This window comes from Pezoporus flaviventris, unplaced genomic scaffold (genome assembly GCF_033815535.1).
Source record: "Pezoporus flaviventris isolate CSIRO_AGI_PZ_B2104156 unplaced genomic scaffold, CSIRO_AGI_Pfla_v1 ptg000131l, whole genome shotgun sequence".
NCBI classification, from domain to species: Eukaryota; Metazoa; Chordata; class Aves; order Psittaciformes; family Psittacidae; genus Pezoporus; species Pezoporus flaviventris.
In genome coordinates this window covers 2,136,360-2,152,809 of record NW_026892679.1, presented here as the reverse complement: position 1 = coordinate 2,152,809, position 16,450 = coordinate 2,136,360, and the positions used below count along the sequence as shown (strand labels likewise).

At 38.1% G+C, this 16,450-nt stretch overlaps 1 protein-coding gene and 1 long non-coding RNA gene across 2 annotated transcripts in view; one reads left to right on the top strand and one right to left on the bottom strand.

The window, feature by feature from the left end:
* The window catches only part of MSH3 (mutS homolog 3), a 125,894-nt gene extending 113,459 nt beyond the window's left edge, over positions 1 to 12,435 (top strand). Inside the window, 4 exon segments of the mRNA XM_061478756.1 lie at positions 5,009 to 5,195; positions 5,393 to 5,522; positions 8,090 to 8,264; positions 11,811 to 12,435. Coding sequence (XP_061334740.1) covers positions 5,009 to 5,195; positions 5,393 to 5,522; positions 8,090 to 8,264; positions 11,811 to 11,919 — 601 coding nt within the window. The 3' untranslated portion in view covers positions 11,920 to 12,435.
* A 2,857-nt stretch (positions 12,436 to 15,292) lies between these two features.
* Positions 15,293 to 16,365, bottom strand: LOC133282650 (uncharacterized). The gene is made up of 2 exons (XR_009747685.1): positions 16,008 to 16,365; positions 15,293 to 15,438 (listed from the first exon to the last, which is right to left on the bottom strand). It is a non-coding gene; the product is annotated as an uncharacterized LOC133282650 (long non-coding RNA).
* Between the last annotated feature and the right edge of the window lie 85 nt (positions 16,366 to 16,450).

Genomic DNA, 16,450 nt, shown 5'->3' with positions numbered 1-16,450 from the left:
TATCACAGTTAGGCTACTTTTGTAGTGAACACTGTGAAATCCTTATTATCAGTCCCAGTGTTTCTAAAATACACAGGGTTTCAAATTGCTTTTGCGAGTAAAACTGAGTAATTGTTCTTGTTAAAGGTATTGGAGTTCTTGGAGCTCCAGAGGAGAGGACATGCAGTGGTCAGCCTGCCAGACCTCTGTTTAGGATGCCCATTTTCATTTTCTTGGCAGAGCGATTTGCAAAGTGCTTTTTATTTTTAACCTGTGAAGTCTCTAAATGGTGTTTGCTAGGTGCTTAATGCAGTCAATAATACAGTTCAATGGGAAAAAATTTACCTAAGTTTTGAAATGAAATTGCGCTAGTGTTCTTCCCTCCATGGCAGGAGCAATAACAAGTTTTTCTGTTCTCATAAACACTGCCTTCAGTTAAGGCTCATACTTCTGTTTTCTGCAGAGACCAGATGAAACTTCAGCTGGGAAGAGTGTTTTCTGCAAAAAATAAAAGGATGCAAAAGGGTTGTTAAGAGATCTTTTGAAAAAAGATGAACCATACATTGTTATCAAAAAGAGGTTGTAAGGAACAGTCCCATGCAAGAAAAGGCATAAACTGTAAGACAAGGAGAGTTTTGTGTGAGAGGGAGCGAGTGGAATTGTAAAATCACATTATGAATTTATTGTGTGTTTTTCTCAGTGTTCTCTTTGAATCACAGAAGGGATGTCTTTGTTGTTGGTGTTCAGAGCTAGGTGCTCTGCACCTTACATTTAAGATATTCTCAGGGAAAAGAGTAATTTTCTTTCAGTGTTAATTGCTCTTGATGAATAAATAAATTGACTATGACTACGTTCTGAGATGAATTCTGGCTTCAGATCTGGAAGGCAAACCATATCTGGAAACCTAAATGCCTTCTCTTGAGAACTGCAAAGCCAGTGTGTAGAGGCTCTATGCTAATTAGGTTTATTCTTCTGTAACAGGCAGTAGGTTTGATTTCTCCAAGAAGTGTTTTAGATGAACTTCTATAGTCAATGTGTGATTCTAAAATCAAGGTGAAAAATTGTAAATTTCATTTGTTGCTTTTCAGTGATAATGTTTTCTAAACTAGGACTTCCTAAATAGCATCAGGATGTTAACAACTGCATGAGATTAAGGCTTTATAGAATGGTTTTGCAGTCTTGTTTTCTAGGATTTGTTTCATACTATGTAATTGTTTTTTGCTGCTACTGGGAGCTCTTGAGCTATTTGGTCATTTTCACAAGCAGTGTGAGGGATTCACACTAACATAAAAGAATACTAAAATACCTGAGTTCCACAAACTGCTCACAAATTTTATAACCAAAGCAACTTAACAGCAGCATGTTAGACAACTTCTTTTGAAAGGTAGAATGGAAAAAAGCCCTAACTAGAAGCTTTTGGGTTTCGCATTCATTTTTAACTATTGTATATTCTATGATTCTATGATATAAACATCTGCATTGGAAAAGGTCAGTACTGCGTGCATGTCTTAACTCAGGAGAGCAGGTTAAAAACCCAGCCATTTAATAGCTTCACAGACTTGTTTGGTTGGAAGGGACCTTAAGGCTCATCCAGTTCTAACCCCCTGCCACAGGAAGGGACACCTTCCGCTAAACCAGGTTGCTCCAAGGCCCGTCCAGCCTGGCCTTGCCAGAGATGGGGCAGCCACAGCTTCTTTCGGCAATCGGTGCCAGGGCCCTCACAGAGAAGAATTTCTTCCTAAGAGCTCATCTCAATCTGCCCTCTGTCAGGTTAAAGCCATTCTCCCTTACCCTGTCCCTACAGGCCCTTGTCAAAAGCCCCTCTCCAGATTTCTTGCTGCTTTCTCCAGATTTCCTGCTTGCATTCAAATCTGGAATAATATTGCAGAATAAAGAAATCTCTTCCTTTTTCTTCAAGGAACCACATACAGGTTTAGCACATAGCACCAGCTGGTTTACATAAAGCTAGCTACTGCTCCATATCACCTAACTTATCCTCCTGAAACCTAACATACCTTTCTGAAAATGTTACCTCCCTGTGGCTTTTTCTGAGGCTATAGACATGAATCTTTACCACTTGAAACCTAGCACTGGAAAGAGATAATGACTCCTTTTTTCTCCCCCACCGCCTTTTTTTTCTTTATGTAATGAATGTGTTGAACATCATAGGATGAAGAGCTTTCAGTTTTATGATATTTCGTTGGCTGTCAAAGAGATTATTACAAGTAGTTTCCAGCCAAATTGCATTTGCTGAGGAGTGATGGATCTCTTGGCAGCACTTGAAGAGGCATTCTTCACATTGGATGTCTGCACGCTTCTCGTGGGCAGAATATTACAGGAAAAAGTTTGATGTTTTGATGTATAAAAACATGAGGGAATCTACATTAAAATGTAGATTGAAAGGCACTGAATCATGTAGAAGTCTGGTTGTTTGTAATGAATTACATCAAATATGTAATTCAATATCCTGAATTACATATTTAATTCAGTGAAAATCATGTAAAGCTGTTACCAACTGAAGCAAAAAGGATTGTTTAAACAATAGGTGTTTTGACTCAAAAATTTTCTTGCATCAGGAATATTGAAGCATACAGTTCAGGAGCGGTGCTTTCCTGCATGTTAACTGTTAGTTTTATCAATGCAGTCATCCACATTAAAATAGTTATTCTTGTTTCTCGAATAATACTGCTTATCACATAAGTTTGAAAAACAGGTGTGATTCTCCTAGTGTCAAGGACAGCGGCAGAAAGAACAATCTACCTGTTTCCAAAGGATGATATTTAAGAGGTTTAATGACATTTTAATTAAAAATACATACTTTTTCTTAAATCTGTAGATAAGCCTGAGTTGGAGTTGAATGTTTTAAGATACTTGAAAGAAAGGCTTCTTTGCAGCTGTTGTTAACAAGAGAAAGATGATAACTCACTTCTGTTTGTATCTTGAGCATTTAGTGAAGAAGTTCTGAAAATTATTTTTGTGAATGCAGATCAGATGCAAAATGACTAAATGCTTTTGAGGACTCTGTGGAAATTATGCAATCCAAGAAAAAAATAGAACTGAGAACTCTCTAAGTGTAATCATCATAGGTGCAAAATAGCTTGTTAGAAGCTGTCTCTGTAATGAAAAGCCAAATAAAAATGAAGTAATAATACTAACAATCCTAGGGTCAGAAACTAGGGTTACAGTTGCCCGTTATGAAGCCAGAGATTGTTCAGACGTAAACAGTATTTGTTGTTCTCATGGAGTTAATCATCTTAAAAGTAGATTGAAGATATATTGTTCTTTGTGTATCTGATCAATATTGTGATAAAAAGGGGATTGTTTGATTTTATAGTAGCACAGTGCGGCTGAACCAAACCAGGTGGTAGGTGTTGGGGACACTGAGAAATTCAGCAGTATGTTCATAGTTCTTACGCACCGCTTAAAATTATTACAGTAGTAAGTGGTTTAATAAAATGTTAGCCTCAATATCCTGAATTACATATTTAATTCAGTGAAAGTCATGTGAAATTTAGCTTATGCCCAAAATCACCTTTCTTCTAGGGTATGTGGGAGTATACCTACTGTGTATGTGTTTACACGCAGTAGGCATACTCGTAGGTATATGAGTCAACACAGGCTCTATGAAATAAAAGCACTCAGTGGTATCATAATGCCCATCTCCAAACAAAATTAGTTCATTTATAATTGAAGATTTGCATATTGTGACAATGTGTGGCACCATACCGAATTTCCAGGGTGGGAGACAGAGAATATATAGAAATCATAGGTGTACTGGGTCTTGCTGCTAACTTTTGGTATTGGTAGTCAATTACTCTTGACAAACATAAGATCCTCATAAAATGATGAGTATCTTCTTGTCTTCTGTAGGCAACAGAAGCCCTTGTATTAGAAAGAGATGCACTGAAAGAGAGAAAAAACCCCTATACTGGGATTCTCTTTAAAGGTTTTGATTGGCTTTAAATACTGTTGTGGCCAGCTGTTATAATTGAAAATGTAATATGCTAAGCTGGTGAGTCAATTTTCCTTAAATCAGTGTGGCTTGTATGTAACTATATTATTAAGTTGATGAGAATGAAAAACCACATTTTTATAGCCCTTGTCTTGGTAGTGATAACTTACCTCAGAAGTGAGACTGTAACGTGATTAATGTAACTGAAAAGCATATATGGAAAAAGGAAATTTTCTTTCTTCAGGTAGAGTGCACATTAATTGAGTATTTAAGGAAAGATGCAAAATAAAAGAAAAAACAGGGTGAATTACCAACAGGTTTCTGAGGTGAAAACTGCAGTGGAAGGAAGTAACCACCGTGTCTGTTTGGATGCATAGATACTCTAATGTCTATTTGTCTCTATGTGGAAATGCTAGTATATGATACGTTCAGGTGTTCTTAGCATTTGAAAAACATGCAAATTGTGGATAGCCAAACTAAGTGATAAAAAAGTAAAATTAATTTTCATGGCTACCTTTGCTGGAATCCTTTTCGTGAGCTGACTGGTCTAAATTCCCAGGGTCCTTTTTAAGGAAAAGCAGGCTGCCTTGTAGTGTTTGTCAAAGGGGAAGAATTGCATGCCAGGGAACACACCCTTGTCTACCTCTTATTTTTGTTCCAATTCCTGTAGTTGACATGGAATGCTGAGATTCTGTCTATGGTTTTACAATGGGACTAGATTACTGATAGCCCAGAAAAATTCTCTGCTGTCGCTACAGCCTAGTCTCCCCCAGATGCCCAGGAGTCAGTAGACCCTTTTGTCTTGGAGAATGCACGCAAGCCCTTACTTAATGGTACACGAGTAGTTCCTTCTGTCTTTTAGAATACCCTCACATATGGACCATGTGCTGTCATTGCTTTTTTCCCTAAGAAGTAGCTTGTTCTAGAAGGTGAATGTTCTGCCTAGTGTTTTCTGCTCTGCTTGGAGCAGCAACAAGAGATTTATTAAAAAAAAAAAAATTTTTTTTTTTTTTTCCCCAGCATTATCTGGCATTTATTTGCACTTAATAAACTGATCTGGTTTGTATTTCAATGCAGAATGGGTGCAGCAGACAACATTTACAAAGGCCGAAGTACCTTTATGGAAGAGCTGACAGATACTGCTGAGATAATAAGAAAAGCAACTTCAAGATCACTAGTAATTTTGGATGAATTGGGAAGGGGAACTAGCACACATGATGGAATTGCTATTGCTTATGCTACACTTGAACATTTTATTAGAGATGTAAGTGTTCAATCTGACACATGCTTGTGAATGATTTTTCAGCCTGTTTTATGGTAGGCTGACATTGACATGGTGTGCATTTCCTTGTAGAACTGCATATCTAAACTCAGAGAAATGGGTATGATACATTGCACTGTTTAAAAATAAATACATAAATAAAGCCAAACCTTCTTATGTACATTATTACATTGTTGTAGGTGGAATCATTGACACTGTTTGTCACTCACTATCCATCAGTTTGTGAGCTAGAGAAGGTGTATCCAGACAGAGTCGGCAATTACCACATGGCTTTCCTGGTGAATGAGGGGGAAAGTGTTGAACAAAAAGGTACAGTATAAATCCTTCTGAGATTCTGCTACTGTAGGTATAAGCAGAAACTGTAAAATTGTTACAGTAATTTAAAACTCAGTGTGCAAGTTCGAATTCTAGAGTATCAGTCTATACACACATTTGGAGGGGGCTTGAAAACTGAACAACCATTTCGCTTCAGTATTAAATATAAGGATGACTGAGATTCGTCAGATAAAAGATTCACCAAGCCCAGTGTCCTGGCTTTTCACAGAAGCCAAATACAAAGGATTAGGTATGGAGGGATTAGGGATCAAACATATGACAACTCTTCTAAAAGATCTCACTGTCTGCAAACGTTTGCTATTTAGGAGGTTTCAAGAGCTAGATGTCTTTTCTGTTCTTTAGTATCTTTAGTGGATTTTATTTCAGTAAGTTTGTCTAGTTTTCCTGAGTATCTTTATGTACTTTTAGCCTCTTCATCCTACTGCATCAAGATGCTCAAAATTTAACACTGCATTGTGCAAAGAACCACCTTTTGTTTGTTTCCAAACTCTTAAAACAACATATAACTTCACTTGATGGTCTCAGTTCTTGAATTAGAAGAGGAGAAGGAACAATTTCTGTTCATCCTGGCTATGCCATATGTAATTTTTTTAGATTGCTTATCATAATCCCATTCAGTTCTGGGTTTACCAAGCAGAAGAGTTACAGCATCTCTTCTTGTACTGTTGCTCTTAAGTAGTTAGTATTTTCCTTAAAGTTTGTTAGCTTACTGCTTAGCTCTTTTTCTTGTTTGATATTGGGTATGTTGAACAATTCTAACTGCAGTGATGATCACGCTTCTTGGTGAGAACTGAAGAATTGACTGTTACCTCCTGTTTCCTATCATTTAACCTATTATTTACAAATGCAAAGGCCTGCCTTTTAGACTATGGATGCTCAGTTTTCAGAAGAGCATTTGATGCTTTTTGACTCTTGTCGAAAGCCTTTTGAAAATCCTGTATGGTTTATGTACTGGATCTCTCTTACTCATGACTCATGTGGCTTTCAAACTTACAATAGATTTTTGATGTAGGATTTCTCTCCATATAAACTACTGCCTTTTTTTTTTTGTTCCTTTTTTTTCTCTTAGTGTATCAGGTTTAGTCAGGTGCTTGATAATTCTGCTTTTACTCTGGTTTCCCCACTTTGCTTAGGAACGGTCTGTTCGCTGACTCATTCTGAGAATTTTTTTAAGAATTGGCATGATATTTGCCATTAATCTCCCCCCTAATTCATTCTTAATACTGTAAATAATCAGTTTAGTGTATGCCACTTAATCTGTTTAAATATATAATCTGTCACTTTTAAAATGTTTTTCAGAGAGTTAATTAAAAATTTAGGGTTTGGCCCAGAGGGAGCCAAATAGAAGCCTGATGTTAGAAGCAGGGATCCCTCAAATGTGTGTTAACTTTGAGCACAGGTAGTTTAAAGTAATACTGTGTTTAGGTGAGAGCTACCTGGCCACACTGATGTTCCCAGCTAAGAACATCACTTTCCCTAAATATCTGCGTGTCCTTTTTCTCTCAGAGTTCAGTTCATTAACTGTTGGCCTGTGATACTCTCAGGCAATTGAAATGTTACGAACACAATACTTACTATTCCTTAACTACTGTGTCTGTGAAATCCCATACTTTGTGTTTCAGTGTGCTGCCTCAGCATTTCTGCTTTCAGTGTTAGGTGACCTGAACCTTCAGGTCATATGTATTCTTCACTGTTTTGCTACAGAAATCACAATAGGTGTAGTACCACAGCCTGCAAGCAACAACATATCTGTGTTTCTTACTCTGCCTGTATCTTGAACTCCTTATGTCTTAATATTTTGTTTTATTTAAGGTGAGTTTTATGGCATGGGCTTTTTTCTATCTTTGGCTTGTATCACTCAGATTGTCAGTTTGAGTCATCAACATTTATGGCAATCTCCATTGTTTCCAAAACCCTGCATTTTTAAAAAAGAAGAATGAATGGCAGTGAGTAACCGCATAATTTTTCTGCTCTTTACACAAAGCCTAGATTGGGCAGAGATGCAACAAGGATGTCTGAAGAGGAAGAGGAGTCATCCTATTTATAATGATGGCTATTATGTTTCCATCTTAGTCATGGAATAGAAGGAATTCATAGTGAAAGATCCATCATCCGAATTTTATTTTTTCCTAAGCATTTTCTATGGCTCCTAACTTCCTGGCAGGCAGCAACTTTTTGTTGTTGTGGGGTTCTGACACTTCCTTTATTTTATCATTGCTCAGCAAATGCGAGATGCAGTATCCCAGCTACAGCACAACTAATCAATTTAACATACAGAAATTCTAAGTTGTACACACAGAGTCTGCTTGATATGACATCAGGTAAAAGCATAGTAGAGATTTTTTTTCAGTCTCACAATGGGTAGGTAGCATTTGTAGTCTCATGGAAATATTTTTCTTCCATATTTCTTCAATGGAATAAATCACACAAGAAGCATGAATGAAAGACCACAGTCTTTGGTATTTTAGTCTTTGGTCTGTTATGTTTTGTTTTATGACCTAATAGAGGACGTTTTGATTTTGGCTTTATTTTTTTTTTAGGATCTGAAGATGAAGAGAGTCCTGAATTTATCACTTTCCTTTATCAGATAACAAAAGGAGTCTCTGCAAGGAGTTACGGACTAAATGTTGCCAAACTGGCAGATATTCCTGAAGAAATCTTGAAGAAGGCAGCTCACAAATCAAAGGAGTTGGAGGGGATAGTGAATATGAAAAGGTCAGAAAGATTGTGATTCACTCCCCCAACCCCCCCAGTGAAACCAGCTATGAATCAAAGAGCATTTCTCACAGTGTGATTAAAAAGAAGAGTAGTAAGAGCTTCTTCTGATATCCTCTTACCCTTCAAGGAAGAACAAAACTGACAAAGATACTGAGGAAATGGTGGTATCTATTTGAATCAAAACTTTATATTTTATACTTAGCTCTTATGTTAGAGATTAATTGCTGCCCTCTGAGACAAAATTATAAAAAGTAAACGTAAATGCATATTGAGCTAACATTAGGAATAAACTATTTTTTATTTTCTTACAGCAAATAGTAGAAAAAATACTATTTCAGTTATGTATTATCACTGTTTTTAGGAAGATGAATTTCAAATACAGCCTACTTCTGTTCACACCAATAACAGTGAAAATATTAATAGATTTAATTTAGAAAGTATATTAGTCACTTTAGAACTGGAAAAAAAAAACAAACTTGAAAAACTTAAACACAAAGTGTAGAAGGGAATGTGGATATTCTTCTTGTTTAACTTTTATATATATATATATATATATATATACACAAATATATATATAAAATGTGCTTTGATTGTTCCCCAAACACACAAAATTTTACTGAAAGTCTAGGGATTTTGTTACTTTTCTGATAACGAATTTTCATTTAGGGCCATATGTATTAGATTAGTTATAAAAATTCCCATGTGCATCAAATAGGATCATCTTCATAAAACCTGTAACATCATGTACACAGTTTAGATGTAAATATGTGCTAGTATTTATATTAATTTCCATTTTTTTGTTGTTACTATTTTCAGTGGCAGTCATATCAGCAAAATGCAAATAGCCCTTTAGGAATATAAGAAATCAGGATCTTTATTGTCTGATGGCTGTAACTAATCCTGACAGAATGATTTCATATGAAAAAAAATTAAATATTTGTAGGTGCAGGCAGTCATTTTGAAACTTAACTGTGCTTAGCATTTAACACCAGTTTTTATCCCCTTTTAAGAAATCAAAATAAAAATATTCTATTTGAAGCTGAATGACAGTTTATGGGAAAAATAATGTGGTAGTTCGTGTTTTATGTGGAAATAATATTCTATGATTGACAAAAGTAAAACAACAAATTACTAGCAGTATATTAACTCTCTTGTTACAGGATAACTAGGGTTCTAAAATCAAGAAAATATTGTTCAGAAAGGTGAGAATATGAGTTGGAAGGCCAGAGTTACCATGTAATAAAATGAAGATGTGAAATAATATAGCATGTGCCTTTGGTTTATCTTTTATGGAAACGATGCTAGCATATTACTTTTACAGGGCACAAACAGAGTTCTAGTGTGTCTCCATTGCTAAAAAGGGAGTTAATTGCACACAAAACCTATCAGCAATAAAAATAGTATGTGATGATGTAGTTACCAGACTGATTTACAGTGCCTAGAGAAGGCTAGAGTGAGGGCTGACTGGGTTATCTTAATAATAGGCCTTAATTGTGTCCCTGTTACCAGCTTTTGAATATGTAAGCAACCATCTATATTTTAGCTTTCAGTATGTAATCTATTTGCATTCTTAAAGTGAAAAGGAATAAATAATCTAAAGCTGCGATGAGTCCTTTATCCTCACGTAACACTAAGTCTGGAAGCCCCTACTGCTGCCACCCGATCTACATGGGTATCACAGGTACTGGGGAGAACAAGCTGGAACAGGCTCCCTATCTCCTGCAGGAGGGTGCTCCCTACCCTTTTCTCCATGGTGACAGGGGTGGCTTTTGCATGACCACAGAACAGACCAGGTCAGGGATCATATCCAGCTGAAATGTCATTCTTTCTCCATTTGATAGCATGCAAGTTCAGTTTCCTAATGTTACATGTGAATAGGTTCACTACCTGAAGAAGAAAGGGTGAGAGTGAGAAGAAAAGGAAGTCCTTGATTCTGGCAGTAGTCGGTAGAATAATGACCTTGACACTGCTGCTTTGCTTGCCAGACCAGAGTACCCATCTGAAGTTGGGACAGTTTTGCCTCCCTCTTTGATAAGCAACTGTGCTATGTCATGTCAGGGGGTCAGGGACATGCAGCAACCACCACACAGCAGCTGCTAATTCATCAGGTTTGACTTGTACCAAGTTATTCACTGTAGACCTCTTGTATGCGATTTGGAGGGAACTTCAAGCATCTGTCATTCATAGATCATAGATCGCAGGTCTGTTACTCGTAGATCATCTATCAAAGGGTTGCGCAAGGAAGTTGTGAATACTCCATCCCTGGGGTGTTCAAGGCCAGGTTGGACAGAGCCTTGAGTGACATGGTTTAGTGGGAGGTGTCCCTGCCCATGGCAGGGGGGATGGAACTAAATGTTCTTAAGGTCCTTTCCAGCCCTAACTGTTCTATGATTCTATCATTCATAGCGCAGGTTGCACAGAGAAGCTGTGGCTGCCCCATCCCTGGCAGTGTTCAATGCCGAGTTGGACGGGGCTTGGAGCAGCCTGGTCTCATGGAAGTTGTCGCTGCCTGTGGCAGGGGCTTGGAACTGGATGAGCTTCAAGGCCCCTTCCAACCCTAACCGTTCAATGACTCTATATGATTCTAGCAATATAAACGTTAAGAGCTCAAGTCAGAAAAAAACCCAACATCAAATGTGTCTAATAATTTCACAGTGCATAAATTATTTTATTACTTAATTCTTCATTTTTCCAGTTCTCCTATGTGGGTCACTATAGAAATTTTTTTTTCTTATGTATTCCCATTTATTTTCACTTACTGTCATAATGTGATTTAGATGTCAAAGTATTGTTCTGTGTCTTCTTGCCAAAAGAGATACTGAGAAGTTTTAAAATGGGTATGCTATATGTGTGGTAGGAAATAAAAATTATCATGATTTTGGGCATCAAAATTAGACCTGTTTATAGCAGTACACTTGTACTGTCACAATACCCACAGGCCAGCTGCGTTGTCATATTTTTATAAATCACTTTCATATTATTTAAGAAAATCCATTGGGTAATTCCATACAGTCTTGACATCTTTGTCATCGTGAATGTGGGTTAAACCATTTTAAATGTCTTGTTATTTCTCACAGCTCTTATGAATCCTTCTTAAAATTGAAAAATATTAAAAAGGAAACAGGAAGGATGTGTGTACTCATTTATTTTGAAAATGTGTTATCTCTTTATGATTCTGCAAGTGCAAATTTGTAGGAACTGAATGCTGAAAATTAAACTGTGCAAACTACAATGCTGTTTATTTCCTTTAATGACTTACTCTTGCTCAGTGTTTTATTTCATCTTATCAATGCTTCTGGTACTGCAAGTTAGTTATAAAATTGAAGTGTTGACTGTCCTAGAACTAGAATATCTATATTGAGAAATATTAACTGATGGTTTAAAGTTCACATAACATTTTGGGCTATGCAAACTGCTATATTTGACTTTGTATTAAATTTTTGTGGATGACTGTAGGGCTTTTAATGTTTGATGCGCTTAATTTAAAAATACGTCAGTATTTTGAGTAATGTATGGTTTTGTTTTTTTTTTTCCCCTCACTAGAAAAAAGCTGAAGTCCTTTGCTGAAGTATGGAAGATAAATGATTCTCAGGAACTACAAAAATGGAAAAGTATGTGTAAACCTGAAGGTGAAAGAAAGGACAGTTTTTAAGCTTCACATCACGCTTGAAGACGGAAAATATTTGAGATGCAAAATGTAGGTCTGGAGACTATAAAAGATCCCATCAGGGTGTAGTTCTAAGTGCATTAATTTGACCTTTCTGCATTTTGAGAGATAAGAGATGCTGTGTCATGATATGATGCCCCACATCTGCTTCCTGATTGTATGCAATCTTCTCACTCCACATTCCTTCCCTGAAGTGTTTTCCACGCTCTCCCTTATTTGCAAAATGTTTACTGGCATTGGAATTAGTTTGTAATATTTTTAGGAAACATGAAAAATAATGTTGGCAAATTATTAGGTGGATCTTTTATAAATAAAATAATGTCTTTTAACTTTATTGTACTTCAGTTTATAAAGAGATACTCCTCTGCATTGCGAAAATGTAGCAGAGTTTTGACTGTGCTGTATAGTTCTGTGCAGTTGCTAAGAATAAATACGATAAACTTTTTTTGTGTTCTAGTATTAACAAATTAAAAAATTCACAGTTCTGTAGAGCATCCGGAACTCTTACATGTGCAGTGAATTTAAGAAAGCATGTGGTGTTTTGCTGTATTAGAAGAGGCTTTTTTCTACTGATGTGATTGATGATGATGCAACTAATAGTTTTGAGAGCAAAAGCACAAAGCATGCACTCGTCTCTGTTTTATTTTCCTTCTTCTTCACTCATATGCATGCCTGCTTCCTTTTCAGCTTTAGCTTTCCTGCTGATCTTGGGCCCTCTCTGGCACAGTCTGATGAAAGACTTCCTGTAAATAATGTTGGAGTAACATAAGATGAGGTGAAAGAAGCAGTTCAAACTATGCAACTAGCATCCTCAGTGCTTTGTCAAATGCAGAGTAAAGCTGGGAAAAAAAGAGAAATGTATTTTACTCGTTTTTATTTGTAGCTACTAAGTCCAAATTTCCAATGGGAGTATGATACCCAGTTTAGTTTTCTTTTATAAATACAGCCAGGTGAAATATCTTACTGTGAGAAAGAACAATGATGTTGACATGCTTAAACTTTGGCAAAAGTTTGTTGTATTTAAAAGATATATTTTATTAAGTTGTGTATTGGGTTTGTATGGCAAGGTTTTGGTAGTGGGGGGAGAAGGGGCTGCAGGGGTGGCTTCTATGAGAAGCTGCCGGAAGCTTCCCCCCTATTCAGTGGAGCCAGTGCAGCTGGATCAAAGATGGATCCGCAGCTGGTCAAGGCTGAGCCCATGAGCAACGTTAGCAATGCCACTGGATAACAAATTTAAGAAGGAGGAAAAGTTACTGCAGAGGAGCAACTGCCGCCTGAGGAAGGAATGAGAATATGTAAGAGGAACAGCCCTGCAGACCCCAAGGTCAGTGCAGAAGGCAGGGAGGAGGTGCTTACTGGAACAGAGGTTCTCCTGTAGCTCATGGTGCAGACCGTGGGGAGGCAGGATGTCCCCCTGCAGCTCATGGAGATCTATGGTCATGCAGATATCCAACTGTACCCCGTGAAGGTCAACAGTGGAACAGATGCCCACCTGCAGCCCATATTGGTCCATGGTCGTGAAGATACCCACCTGCATCCCATGGAGGTCTATGGTGGAGCAGATACCTGCCTGCAGCCTGTGGAGGTCTGTAATGGAGCAGATATCTCCCTGCAACCCATGGAAGACCCCATGCTGGAGCAGGGGGATGCCTGTGTCCCTGTGGGAAACTTGCACCGGAGCAGGCTCCTGACAGGACCTGTGGCCCCATGGAGAGAAGACCCCACAAGGAAGCAGGGGAGGAGTGTGAGGAGCTCTGCCCTGAGCAGGAAGGACCAGCAGTGACAATGTGTGATGAACTGACCACAACCCCCATTCCCCGTCCCCCTTGCTGCTAGGAGGGAGGAGGTCGAGAATTTGAGAGTGAATTTGAGACCATGAAGAAGGGAGAGGTAGGGAGAAGGTGTATTAAGGTTTGGGTTTATTTCTTATTATCCTACTATGATTTGAGTGATGGAGCGGCTTTGGTGTGCACCTGCCATCCAGCCAGGATTGACCCACCACGAGTGGGAAGAAGTAAAGTATCATCTTGATTTTGCTATAAGGAAAAGAGTAAACTAAGGTTTTGTAATCATTAAGACAACTGAACCTTTATATTTTTTCCAGTAAATGAAGGATTTTTTTGCAAAATAATGCATCTGGTGAATATGAAATAATCTCACTGCAGGTGATTGAATTAGTCTTTCCAATACAGAGAACTTTGTGCAGAAAAGGATGTTTTTTTACCTACTGTAAACAATTACCAACCTTCACCAAAGACTTTTTTGTCCAGGTTCTTCAAATGACAAAGTAGCATTTAAATATTTTGTCTGCTACTCAAATGGCAACAATCAATACAAGCATCTCCTTCTGGATCTGCAGTATTTAAACTGGAAAAGCTGAAGAAGAAAACTAGTCTTTCAAGGTTACAGTGCACATGTGTGTTTTCTGTGCCACACACTGTGAAGCATAATGAATGTAATTCTCTATCATTAATGCACATGGACACAGTGCATTGGAGCTAAAGACCTCTGACCATAGTCTTCAAAGAGAATAAATGAGCCATTGCTAAATTCCCACATGTGCTAAATGCGCTTTTAGTAAGACTCTCTTTGCTCTCAAAGGAGCATTCAAACAAGAAAAAAAACACCTGGATGGAGTCTGAAAAAAAAATGAAGAAATACAATTAAGATTGGGGAAATGGACACAGTGTTACTGGCCTGCTCATGCTATCAAATATGAAGCAATTACAGCAGTTCTCTTAATGTCTGTGATCATATTGGAAAATAACTTATTTTAGCCCTGCTCAGTTCCACAACAGAGATTATCTTGCTATCCCACCAATAAGGTTTCTTGTAGATGTGTCAGCTAATTATAAAAGCTACTGCATTTGAGAATACACTATAATGAGATGCGTGCTATTATTAGGTGTGTTTAGTGCCAGTTTTAAGGTACCTTCATAATGAAACACACTGTACAGTTCAAGGTTATCTAGATCTTGTTCTGCAGATGTGGAGCACCAACAGTTATTAGCAGAGCTCTGGGATGGGATGTGATGAGTTCAGAGCTCACTTGGGTACCTTTGTGGAGAATGAGGTCAGGCATAGTCTAGACAGGCCACCAGACAGACATTGCTTTGCCTTTGGTAACAAGCAGGGTTGAAAGGAACAAAGACTTGCAGAAAACGAGGGAAATGCATTAATTTTGCAGTATTTTTTTTTTCCATTTCTTTTGCTGTGGTAAGCTGGGACTCTTGCGTCTGTCATAGTAGGAGTCCTAAGGGACAGAAGGATGGGAAGCTGCTCTTGAGTTTACCTTCTGTTGGATTTTGGGTTGTTGTGGTTTTTTTTATTTTTTATTTTTATTTTTTTTTAGTTTGGGGTTTTTGGTTTTTTTCCTAAATTCACACTAAGCTTCAACTTACAGACATTTGCAGTACAGTTTTGACAGTGGCATTATCAATAGGTGTGCCCTATTTTAAGACAGAGTATTGTCTGTGTGCTGGGACAGCAAGTTTGATTGTTGTCCTGGGTTCAGCAGTAGCAGTCATGTTTCTCCTCCTTGGTAGCTGGTGCAGTGCTGTGTTTTGACTTTCGGCTCGGGAACAGAGCTGATAACAATGATGTTTTGGTTTGGCCAAGGACTTTGTGAGCCTCATGCTCTGCCAGGGAGGAGGGGAAGTTGTGAGGAAGCAGAGACAGGACACCTGACCCAAACTGACCAAAGAGCTATTCCATACCACAGCACGTCATGCCCAGGATGTAACTGGGAGTTAGCCGGAAGGGCTGGGAGACTGCAGGGTTGGAGGAGGTATCGGTCGGAGCTTGGTCGGGCTTGGGGGCCGAGTTATCGGTCAGCTGGTGCTGAGGTGTTGTATTCTCTTCCCTTGTTATTTCCTTTATCATTATTATCATTGGTGGTAGCAGTAGTGATTTGTGTTATACCTTAGTTACTAAACTGTTCTTATCTCAACCCGTGGGAGTTGCATTCTTTTGATTCTCCTCTCCGTCCCTCCAAGAGCAGGGGGAGGGCAAGAAAGGGGGGGAAGTGAGCGAACGAATTACCTGACTGGGTTTAAACCACGACAATTGTGTACTGACAGCTGTAAGGTTGAGGAGGAGTGACCCTTACCTAGACAGTCCTTGGTTGTAGTGGGAGTTCCTGCTAAGTCTTGAGATGGCCTTCAGGAAAGGAATGTCTAAATGTTTTTGAAACCTGCATAGCGTATTGGCTCCTTCTGCTTGTGCCAACATGTTACTGACATCATTAAAATTTAATATTGATGTGAAAAATACAGCTTTGTACTGTACATAAAGGTGCAGTCTCTTTGATAACTCTTTTTGCCTTTTATGGCATTTATCCAGTTTTGTAAAGTTGGTATTTATCACGTTCTTAACCTCTTTCACTCTTCTCTTTTCCCTGCTCTTAACATAAAAAATTGAATGCCTTTGTGCATCTTGAATGTACTGCCATGTAGAAATCACAGTGCCACAGGCTAGCCACAAAAACTGGTAGACCATTTGAATAGGAGAGAGAGAG